Source organism: Micromys minutus (assembly GCF_963924665.1).
Source record: "Micromys minutus genome assembly, chromosome: 8".
Classification (NCBI taxonomy): Eukaryota; Metazoa; Chordata; class Mammalia; order Rodentia; family Muridae; genus Micromys; species Micromys minutus.
This window is the reverse complement of record NC_137977.1, coordinates 29,332,051-29,344,296: the sequence shown is the minus strand read 5'-3', so window position 1 is coordinate 29,344,296 and position 12,246 is coordinate 29,332,051. Positions and strand designations below refer to the sequence as shown.

General features: G+C 41.5%; 1 protein-coding gene across 2 annotated transcripts in view; it reads left to right on the top strand.

Moving 5' to 3' along the window:
- Positions 1-12,246, top strand: part of PPP2R2B (protein phosphatase 2 regulatory subunit Bbeta) — a gene marked incomplete at both ends in the record, with an annotated part of 387,929 nt that overhangs the window by 279,393 nt on the left and 96,290 nt on the right. For both annotated transcript variants that reach the window (XM_080920409.1, XM_080920408.1), the window contains 2 exons: positions 6,116-6,213; positions 9,100-9,265. In XM_080920409.1, the coding sequence (XP_080776535.1) occupies positions 6,116-6,213; positions 9,100-9,265 (264 nt within the window). The remainder of the gene's footprint in view (positions 1-6,115; positions 6,214-9,099; positions 9,266-12,246) is intronic.

The following is a 12,246-nucleotide window of genomic DNA, read 5'->3' as shown; positions in this document are numbered from 1 at the left end:
TTTAAATTCAAACACTAGGGAAGTCATTCTACCAGCATGAATACAAGTTCAGACATAGCTGTCCTAAGGAAGGTCTTAGCTGCTCACTTATCATAAAAATATTGTCCTGCTTCTCCAGCTGTCACCAGAGGTCTCTCAAAGTCCTCCTTTGTTATCCCACATCACATTATAGAGCCACTCACATACAGCTGAACATATATATATATATATATATATATATATATATATATATATATATATATATTCACAAGAAATATATATATATATATATATATATATATATATATATATATTCACAAGAAGACAAAACACATATATCACAAGAACACATAAGTGAAACCCAAGAGTAAAACCTTCCCAAAAGGAGGCTGGAGAGATTTAGAATGTGTTTAGCCATTAAGAATGTGTACTGCTCTTGAAAATGACCTAAGTTTAGCTCTCTGCATTCATGTTGGAAAACTCACAACCACCTATTATTCTATCCCCATGAAAATCTGATGTCTCAGGCTTCATGGGCATCTGAACTCACATGCAAATACCCACAAGAGATACAAATACACACACACACACACACACACACACACACACACACATGATTAAATAGTAAAAATGAATTTAAAATTTAAAAATAACCTTCCATCAGAATCTTTAGTTTTTCCATACACTCTTCTACCCCATGAACACTTCTCTGTATCTCATTGGTCATGTCTTGGTGACCTGACTACAATCAGGGATGAGCACTATCCAAACTTCCCAGCCTCTATAGTTGGACTGTATAAATCCAGTAAGGAAGAAGCCTGGGTGAGGGTTACCCAGCAAGACTCCCTACATTGCACACTGTCTGCCATTATTAAGCTTGGAGGACAAGAGCAGACTGTCAGCTAATTCTGTGATTGAAATACTGTCACACTATTAACTAAGGATATAACTGGAATATGATCCTAAGGAACAGCAATGTGGGATACTTCTACTTGTAGTTTCCTATGAGAGGAATGCTAACATCAGATTGAAGTTAAAACCAGGGTGGACACAATTCATGATTCTTCAACTAGAGAAAAAGAATTCAGTTTCCCAAGACACTGTTGACAAGACAGAAATCAAGTCTAGGTTAGGCAAGAAGTGTAGAGCAGAAACAGCAAGAATGTAGCTCGCATCTTGCCTCTTGTTGGGCTTTAACCACATTTGTTTACCTCCCTCTCTGTGTGTTCATGGAAAATGTGTTCTAATGTACTATTTTAATTACCAAAGCTTACCCCCCCCACCAAAATAATTGACCCAAAAGCATGCATACTAACTTAAGACTGAAAACCAAGACCAGGAAAGAAGACCACAGTTTCACAGAGACAGGAGTAATTGATTCCCATGGGAAGTCCAAGAATTGCCTATTTCTTTAAAGGTCTACAAGGTCAAGGCCAGTCTCACTAGAGATCATTATGAGAGATAGCAAAGGTGCATATATCTATTCTCCAGATGTCCCCAGTACCAATGAACCAAGACACCTCACCTATAGAGAAGCTCCCAATTCTTTTTCTACGCAAGCCTAGCAACTGCCACAATTTCACCACTGTGATATGCTGTGAAGTAGATTTTTCCATTCTTTTCAATGTCCCTGTCCAAAGCAAAGATACAAAAACAACCTAGAGATGACTCATGAGGAGAAAAGCCCAGGCTTGAGTGGGCAGAGCTGAAAAGCCAATACAGTAGGGAAGATAGCTCACTATCTTAGGAATGTGGTTTAGATGAAAGATAAGGCTTGGCTGAATTGCCCATTCATTTCCATCACCATGATTGATATTTAGAGGGAGTGCCAGTGACCTGGTCAGCATGATCTCTCTATCAGTGGACTCTGAGACTCTCTGAATCTAAGCTGCATCGTCCTTTGATCGAAATGCCACCCCGGCCTATATGTTACCTAATCACACAGGAATCTCCTCTGACCAGGTGCTCTGTCCTGACTGTAGCCTGGTGTGACACTGTTGGACTCTAGTTCATAATCTCAGGGCTCCCTCTGTTCCCTTCAGCCTCCCATCTTGTGAATACAGCTGCCAAATCAATAACCATTGTTCAGGGGGAAGGAGACTTGATGTAGTAAATTACTATTGGGAAACTTTCGTAACATCTAGAGATTGATTCTTAAAAGGAAAAAGTCAGTCTTCACTGTGCCAAATTGAGCTAGAAACAGGGTTAGCGGGCCACCGTGTTGTGGAAATTAAATCAGCACAAATAGATGGGGAGCTCAGCCGATCTCATATGGTTGCCCTTAGAAACCCTATAACCACATTTGACTCTGGTCACTGTTTAGGGCTTTTGGTTTTTTTTTTTTTTTTTTTTTTTTTTTTTTTTTTTTTTTTTTTTCATCCGGGTGTGCTTTATCTAGAACCCATATAGAAATTGGAGTGAAAATAATCAAAGATTTATTTTCTTACTCAGCTGCACAATTAGATGGAAATGAAATTTAATACAATATTGAGTTGTCTTAGAAACTTATCGAAGGATGAAACTGCCCTGGGGATGAATTGATTTCTGCCAATCATGTTTTGAGATGAGGTTGCTGTCACTTAGCTAGCTTATGGTTGTGCCTAGGTTCCCCTCCTTCTAGGCTCACAGTTCTCCTGTCTCGAGCAGCAATGGGTCCGCTCTGTTAACAGCCTGCTCCAAACACAGGAGAATGGGCATCTGTAGTCTTGGTATTTTGAAATTGGAATGCGGAGGTGATTCATGGGTTTTCTATTAATTATTAAGCAGTCATAGGTGGAGATAATCAGAGATGGATGGGACGGTGAAGTCTTCCAGCTATCCCTAGCTGCTTTGCAGTGATAAATGAGTCAGGAAACAGGAAAAGTTCAAAACAGACATCAACCGAACTGCAGCAATGCCTATATGGTGCCTGACGAGCTTAAAATAAATGTGGGGTCTTGGCAACAGGACAGAGGAGTTACGCACTCTGCCATGTGGGTCACCCCACTCTGGTCAACCCATGTGGGTCACACTTTCTCTTGTGAGTTGCTCAAGGAAGATAAGAGCCCTGAACAATGGGGGCAACTGCAAAAACAAATAAGATTTTAGGGTCTAAGACAATCCCTTATATTCCATGATGGGGTGTTCTAGTGGTGCAGGCTGGGATTGTTTGATCTAAACTTGGATCCCACCCTATTTTTAGCTATATGGATTTTAAAGAAAGGGATTTCAGAGGCTGGGTAGAACCATGTGTTTGTCATCTCTGGGAGAGCAGCTTCTGCTTTGCCGAGAATGGCTTCTTCTTGACAGGTGAGCTCTTATGCCCAAAGAGCTACTTAACTCTTTATTTTGATACCCAGCTTCACCCAAGGGGAAAACATCCTCCTTTGTTCTCAGTGGAGAGGCTCCACAGCCCACAGTCCAGTGTGTGTGTTAATGTTGCTGCCTGAGGCAAAGGCATGAACTGCACAGAAATAGAACCTTAAAACTCAGCCCCAATAAGCCAAGCCTGGTACCACACACCGGTAATGCCAACACTCCAGAGACTGAGGCAGAAAGATCACAAGTTTGAGGCTACCCTGAATCTCAGTTTAAGGCAAGCCTTAAATGTAGTCTGCCTTAGTCAAAACCAAACCAAACCAAACAAAGACCAAACAAACAAACAAAAACCACAAGGATGATGTGAAGTTGGCACTTTTTGTTCTTTCTACCACCTTCCCATTGCTCATATGTCCTCTGTTTCTCTGTATCTGCCTCCCTCTCTCTATCTCTCCCCTTCTCTGTGTATATGTACGTGCATGTGTGTGTGTAACGTTAGTGTTTGAGCAATTTGAGCAATGAGTCATGATTCATTCACTGCTTGACAGAAGCTAGGACGTGGAAAGAGACAGCCGAGCCCACCTTGTATTCTGGGCAGCTATTTCTGTACTCCCTGAAAGGCCAGAATCAGTTAGCTAACACTAACTTCAGTCTGTCCCAGAGCGGGCACAGGAATGCCACTGCAGACAGTTGGCAGCTGACTTCTCCCAGCAAAGCTGTTAAAAGACTAGTGACCAGACGCTTTGTGGGAAGTAGCAAGTTCTCCAGCCATGCTGGGCTTTGCTCTGCCTTGGTTCATGGGTGACTGTTATATGAATTAGCCTTCCGAAGGTATATCAACAGCTTAGCAACAACACAGCCAATTCCGTGCCTCGTTTCCTGAGAAGGTGGAATTGATTTCCACTTTAGATCAATAAGGAATGAAGTCACCTTATCTAAGTGAAGATGATTATAAGCCAGAAATCATAATCACTTGACCCACAAACCATATGCAACCCACTGACAAGATTTGTGTGGGAAGGGGATAAGCCTGTGTGGGCACTGTGTTTGTGTGAGTGTGCAGGCGCATTCCTCCATGCATGTGGAGATCAAAGATTGTCATTCCTTATCTTCCTCCATTTCTCCCTATCTTTTATTAATATGTATTAAACGTATTGTTTGACAATTTCATTCTTGTGTATGATATATTTCAATCATACACACCCTCTCTGCCCTCATTTATCCCCTCCCACTCCCACTGAATCCTTCTTCTTCCTTATTGTTTGAGACATTGTCTCTCAATGAACTAATTAGCTAGACTAGTCGGTAAGGCCTCAGAATCTTCCTGACTGTACCTCCTAGCACTGGGGTGCTCAGCTGAGTATAAGTGCTGAGAACCCAGGCTCAGGTCCTTATGCTTTCATGGTAAGCACTTTACCCACCAAGCCTTCCCCTCAGCCTGCAAACAAGATCTCCTCAGCACACACCCGTAATCCTAGATCTCAGGATATGGAGGTAGGAAGATGTCAAGGTAGAGACCAACCTGTGAAATATCTAGTCAAACCTGGGCTACCCAGAGAGACCCTGTCTCACAAAGGGGGGAAATGCCACAGATGGTCGTGTGTTGAAAAGAAAGCGTGCTATCCATATATAGAATTCAGATGTTTGCATTAAGCTCTAGACATCTGGGTGTTAATTCCTCAAAGACTGACAGCACATGCTATGTTACACTTGCTCCTTAAGATGGACCACGGTATTGTGTTCTTTCCTTATATCAGGAAGTTTGCACTGACTCCTGATAAGGGGTAAAGCTTCTACTCTCTTTAAGTGTGCCTCACTTGAGTGACACCTCACTTGAGAGGGTGGCACTTCACAGATGATGAAGGCTTGCAATGTAAGATTGGAGCTCGTCAGGGACCGTTGCCATGGTTTTCCACCTTACCCTTGCCTTTGCTGGAAGTTCAGGCTCTGGCCAGCATAGTCACAATCCTTTGCTTCTTATGTTTTTTTTTCTCCCTTTCCTTTCCCTTTTGTGCGTTTTCTTCTTGCTCTCTAAGCTCATTTGCAATCTCCAGTTGTTGGAAGAGTGATTGTGGGGAAATTAATCTCTGGCATGTTTCTAAAACTGGCCCTAATAAAGTCAGTAATGGGTAATTCACCTGTCCCTGGACCATGGAGCAGCCAGCATTGAAGCTGACTTTCTTTCCAATTGTCTGTGCTTTGGGTCACTGGTGCCTGCACCTTTCTCCAGTGTTCCCTGACCTTGTGTCTTTCCAGTACCCTATCCTGGAAAAGAGTGTGTTTGTCAGAGATGTATTGGGCTTATGCAAGAGGGAAGAGCCCTGGTGAAGTTGGGAGAGGGCTAGAGGGGTACCCCGATGACTCCTGTACTCTCTGCTGTGGTTGGCATTGGCATCAGCATCAGCATCAATATCTGCACCCTGACTCCTTCAATGCTCAATCCTAAGTTTGACCACCACACTTACCCCTGTCTGGAGGATTTTCTAAGAGTGGAAAAGGGGTCTGTGGTTAATGAAAATGAGCAAAGGAAAGCCAGTTTCATGAATAAAAAGAAACTCACTTTCTCTTCCATGGAACAGAAGGGTGTGAATACGCCTTGCCCCTCTGTTCACCCCAGACGTTACAGGAGCCCACGGTGCAGTGAGTGCACCTAAGGAAAGTCGTTTTCCCAACTGCTACTTCAAGTGGTACTTAAAATGCAGAACATAAAACCCTGTAAATTCCGCTGCACAGCCGGAGCCCTAAGCCCTTAAATGCACAGAAAAGTATGTCTATTATCTACCCATTCAAAGTAAGTGTGCAGTTACTTAAATTGCTTTTGTCTTCTTCTTCGTTTCAGCTGACATTATCTCTACGGTAGAATTCAACCACACAGGAGAGTTACTAGCGACGGGGGACAAGGGGGGTCGAGTTGTAATATTTCAGCGAGAACAGGAGGTATGTATCAACCAATTGGAAATTCTCATTTTCTTCCCTTTTAAGGGAGCCCCCCCCCACTGTGCCTTAATCCTCATGTGTCTGTCGCCCTTAACCTTGCCTGCCTCTTACTTAGCTCACCAACAGTGAAACTGCCAAAAAGTCATTAGCAACCACAGTTCTAAGTTCAAGTTCACGATGCACCGCACCTCGAAGAGGGTTCTCCCTGGGCAGGGCCTTACCCTTCTACAAGTGAACACTGGGAAACAGCAGCTGTTCTCATCCGACCTGAAAAATCCCACAGGTGGAGCAAACTCCAGCTGTTGTCTTGGGATCTGTTCTCCAGGTGTTGAAATTCAATCTCCCTTCATTTCAGGTACGGCCAGAATACATAGGAGAGGAAAATAGCTTTATTTGACAACAGTTGAAAAGAGGGCATGTTGGGTCAATAGAGAGGAAAGCGGTGCTCAGATTACTAAAGGGTAAAACCCTCCGAAACTGCTTCTTAGCCCAGCATATAGCACAGGCTGGTGTGGGTCCCTGAAGCTGGATATATTATATAATGCCATTTCGGTGGCTGGTTTATTCCTGAGGCTTGGGTTCTTCTAGAAATTCTTTTTTCTTTTTCTGTCTCCTCAGAATGGGATTATGGCCCGATTTGATTTCCTTGCCCTCTCCTGGCACTGTCTAGTCCTTCCAGCAGGGCAGTCTGTATTCTAGCAACTCGCCCATCTGCCACTGCCTGCCTCAGATTAACTGGGCACCAGGAGGCACCAGGGAGGAAGACGTCACAAGAGACTTCCCTGGCAATTTAGTGCCCACTTTGTGCCTCCAAGCCATTTGCATTACGCCTCCCCCTCAAAAGAGGATAGCCTCATTTAGGGGTGATATATTTGGTAATTGCACATTATTTGCAATTAATTTCTATAAGGGCGTCATAATCCCTCAGGGATTCTGTGTAAATTCAAGTGCTCAGCATTAAATCAGGCACCCAGCCTATTACACTGGCCCCAGAAACATGGAAATGTAGCTGGCAAGCCGCTCTTCGTGACCTGGAATTTTTCCTGCTTTTTCCAGAGCTGCCTGGTGCTAATTGGTCTGGCACATGCTACCCACACTTGACAGTCTGATTTGGATGGTAGCAAATCAACCCTCTTAGAAATTTATTGTTAAGGTGGGCCCGTGCTCTTGGGAGTGAGCAGGGGAGTAGCAAGGGTGTCAGCATCTAAAGTCCTTTGAAAACTGATTTTCAAATCTCCAATTTAAAAAAAAAAAAAAAATCCAATTAGGTTCACAGCTATGATTAAGGGGATCTGTAGGAGCTGTTTAGCATAAATTACCCAAGGCTGGGTTACCAGTCATATTCCACCCCACATTTTCTGCTAGCTATTTATAGGTTTCACCTTTTTCATTTACTGGGAGGTTTAGGAAGCCTGACTCTTTAGGAGAATGAAGGGAACGTACCTTCCGAAGCAGTGTGTGTGGGTTCACCGGAACATAAAGCTCAGCAAAGATGAGGATCAGGGAATTCAGTGTTCAGTTTTGGGGAAGCTTAGGGGTTCAGATGTACACACAGCTTGCCTTACAAAAGCTATGTGACATCGTTTGGGGACAGTGACTCTTCAGGCAGTGTGGTCACTCCCAAACAAACTGCTTGAAAGGACCTTGGTCCTCAGTGCCTGCAGACCTCTAGGCTCAGCAAAATCACCCACTCCCAGGCTGAGGTGTGCCTACAGCTGTCCTGTGGCCATCTAAGATCACATATTTTTAAAATGAACCTTTTATTTAAAATCAAACATTGATTTAAAATGTGTTTAATAAGACCTAAATTTTAATTTTTGAACAGATTTCAGAGCCATATCTCAAGACTTTGGGAAACTGGTTCTAAAAATCCCATGTAATACGGTTGTCTCCTCCTTGTGTCTTCCTCCTCTTCCCCCTTTTCCCTCTCTTCAGGCCCTTGGCTATCTATTCTGAATCTCATCATTTATTTAGCTCCTGCTGTTTGCTCTTTGCATAATTCGTGCTAGGGGAAAGTCATAGGGAAAGCCCACAATCCTCATGTGCAGATGGTGTTCGTTACTTATACTGGATAAAAAGGGAGATGAGAGGGACTGGTACCCAGGTCCATCCTTGTGAGCCATGTGACCCTGGAAGAGTCACATATATCTGAGCCTCTGGGGTCCGTCTCCCAGCTCTGCCTACCTCTCTGAGATTTCGTGAGCATTAAAAACTGCCTTTGCTACAGGGATTACACCTTTCACAGGGACTGATAAGTGTGTGTAAGCATCTCCACAGACTCATCCTCTCAGCATTTCCTGAAATGCACAAAGATTGAATAGTCTATCTTCTATTTGTATTTTAAGTTCTTTTTTTCTTTCTTCTCCTTTTTCTCCCTGTTTTTTAAGACAAAGTTTCTCTGTGTAACAGCAGTCTTGACTGTCCTGGAACTCCCTTGGTAAACCAGGCTGGCCTCAAACTCACAAAGATCAGCGTGCCTCTGTCTCCTGAGTGCTGGGATTAAAGGCCTGCACCACACCACCATGCCTGGAAACTTTTGCTCCTATGTCTATGTTATGATATATTCTTTTTGTTAATATAGTTTTAAATGTATAATTTACAAGTGTGTCTGTCTGTCTGTGGTTTCTGAATTTTGTCATCAGAGTGCATGCTTTTGGGACCAGTAAACTGAAGCTGAATCTATGGTTGCAGTGTCTTGTCTTCTCTTTCTCTCTCTCTCTCTCTCTCTCTCTCTGTCTGTCTGTCTGTCTGTCTGTCTCTGTCTCTTTCTCTCATGCAGCATCCCAGCAGGATCCTAATAGCTTTTCTCAGAGGGAAATAAGAATCTGTGAGTTGGCACATGTTTTAAATGGTTTAATGTTCTGTCTGTGTTTTACCTTCCTACAGAGTAAAAACCAGGTTCATCGTAGGGGTGAATACAATGTTTACAGCACATTCCAGAGCCATGAACCAGAGTTCGATTACCTGAAGAGTTTAGAAATAGAAGAAAAAATCAATAAGATAAGATGGCTCCCTCAACAAAATGCAGCTTACTTTCTTCTGTCTACCAACGGTATGTGGAGGACAATTTCATTTGTTTTATTTTGTTTTTCTCCTATTTGATATTTTCAGAGGCAGTCAACATAACCTATAACTTTCCCTAAGCCTCAGTGTCTCTTTGTCCCTTGTGGACTTGTGAAAAACTTAGAAACCCTGTCTGCAAGATGCTTAGCAGAATTCATGGTACACACAGAATTGGACTCAGTAAAAAGTAGCTATCCATTTTATAAATATCAAATTTATGACCCAATTTTGTGAAACCTGTTATTGGCAGTTTCCTAATGTAGATTGCTTGCAGGTGTTTGAGGAATGTGACTTCCTGTCTTAAGATTCATTGCATGTTATTCTGGGGAAGCATTTCAAGAAACTCGACATGCTGTTGGCATTTCGAAAAATAGTTATTAATCCCTAAGTATATTTTTGGGTCTGCAAAACAGATGTCTGCGTATCTGAGAAAATCAAGTTCTAAGATGGGAGCACAAGATGAGGGGAGTTGGGGATGCTCCCAAAAGCTCATCAAGAAGAGGTCTCTTTATCTGACTTCAAACTCTCCATGTCCTTTATGTTGATATAAATTGATATGAAGAGAGAAGAGAGGATAGGTGACTGGCAGGTAAATAAAGCCTGCTCATATTTTCACTCCATGAAGGAAGCTGTTAACACTGTAGGATTTTGACCCCTCTCTGAAGATACACAGAAAGTCAGTTTGGAATTCAGTCCCTACTGAGGAATGCTAATGGTCACAAGTGGATTCAGAGAGAAAAACTAAAGAGCAAGGAAAGGCAGCTGAAGGTGACTTAGTTCATCACATGTGTGAATCTATGCCGAACACATGCATAAGTGTGATTTAAGAGTGTCATGTCAAGAACAGAAAAATGGAGACAATGCCTACAATGCAATCAAGCATATACTCCTTGTTAAAGATGAGAAAGATGCACAGCAAAAGGCTTCCTGTTACTAAGTCTTGACAATGCATTGTAGGTCACTTGTAACTTTGTTTCTTTTCTCATTTTGAAAGAGTGTACATTGAGTCATAGATCAATCTTACTAAACAGAGATGGGGGTAAGAGAGAGCTGGGAGAGAGGGAGAGAGAGGAAGAAGGAAAGAAAAAGGGAAAGGGGAAAGGGAGAGCTGGGGGAGAGGGAGAGGGAGAGATGGAGAGACAGAGAGAATGTAATTCAGGCTGCCCCCAAATTCTTAAAATATAAGACAGTGGAGAGATCTGAAAATATAACAATTCTAGATTAGCTATTTGGGAGTTATTCTCAAAAACCAGGTCTCTATTCACCTGGGTTTGTTTGTTTGTTTGTTTTGGAGGGTGGATTTGTTGTTGTTTTTAAGACTCCAGTTAATGCCATTCCTTCCTTCCTGTAGCTGCTTTATGTTTGGTTTGTTTTGTTTACTCTTTACAGCTCTGATCTCTAGGAGGCCAAACCCTGTACTCACTTCTATAGATTTTTTGTGGTTGCTTTCTGTTCAAGTCTCACGCAAAGACTTTGTTGCTTCGCACCAGTCAGGATGGAAGTTTTAATGGGGCAGTTTTAATGTAATTACTTCAGTCGCAAAGAAGGGTCTGATTGTCTTCCATAGCTAAATTACATTATATTATGAAATTTAGCCTATTGATTATTGCAGCAAAATCCAAAGGCTTATTAAGTACTTTGTAGGGGGGATGGGAAAGAAAGTGAAATTCAATGAAGATTAATTATATAGCATAATGTTCTGTTAATTGAGTTTTTAAATAGTTTTTTGATTAACAAGGATATTATCTTCCCATTTGGGATGCTATTTCACATGTCAACTGCATCTCAAACCGACTCTTCTAAGAAAAGTTCCCATGTTCATATGCAGTTTTCTGTCCTATACTAATATTGAGGTTTAAAAAATCCATGCACACCCATGCCAAATAGGTTAACACTCAGAAATTAATGGAAGACAATGGGAATTACTATATAAAAGAGAACATGAAGATAAATGATAGTGTTGTGTTTTAAGCTGCCACATGTGGTGATAAACTACCCAGAGAACAAGCCAGAAGAGAGAAGACGTCATTTCTCATACTAACAGCTGTATGCTCCTTAAAGTTCCCCTACCCCACCCCACAAAGCTTCAAGATTCTGAGTCAAATGAAAATGCTGTGATAATAAAGTCAAGTACCACCCCAGGCAACACAACCCTGGGGAACTGGATTGAATTCTCCATCAATTATCTTTTGGAGGGATAGACTGCTTATCTCATTAGTTGAGTATAGCTGCTAATTCTACTAGAATAGGTTTTTAACTTCACAACTTTTAAAGAAAAGTAAAGCTCGCCTTCCATTTTGAAATAGACCTTGAAGTTATTGGTCACACAAAGACACATTGCGCTGTCGGGGTTACTTCTTCTGCCTGGCTGTGTATGCTGAGAAAGGAGAAATACTAAGGTGTTCACGGTGAAAATTAAGAAAACACCTGAACACAAAATGAAGATGGTGTATAGTCTGACACAGAGAAAACCACTGCTAATGTCTTTTAGAGAAAAAAAAGAAAAGGATGTGAGTAGTGTGTTTATTAATAGAAATATGATATATTCTATATATTCTATAAGGAGTTTTTAAGCCAGATTTTAAAATGTAATATTATAGCAAGAAAAAATACTTTTCTAGCCAATGTTTTATTAAAATACCATATGATTTGTAATGACTGCATATTATTTCCTCATATGATTTGATTCTTCTGTGGTTTAACAATAAATCTCCTACTACTAGGCTTTTAGTTGTCAACACATTCTTACAATAAATGATGTATTCTGTAGCGTATTATATTACATGTCATAGATTCAGTTAATACATGTATATGGATAGCTGTTGATATATATATATGAAAAATGCATATTTTACCCATATGGCATATTGCTTTTTAGAAATAGTTAAACAAGAAAATAGTAGAAAAGTATGCAGAAAATGTACTCTTCGTCTACTGGAACTAAGAGGAGTTTTACTTTTTTTAACCTTT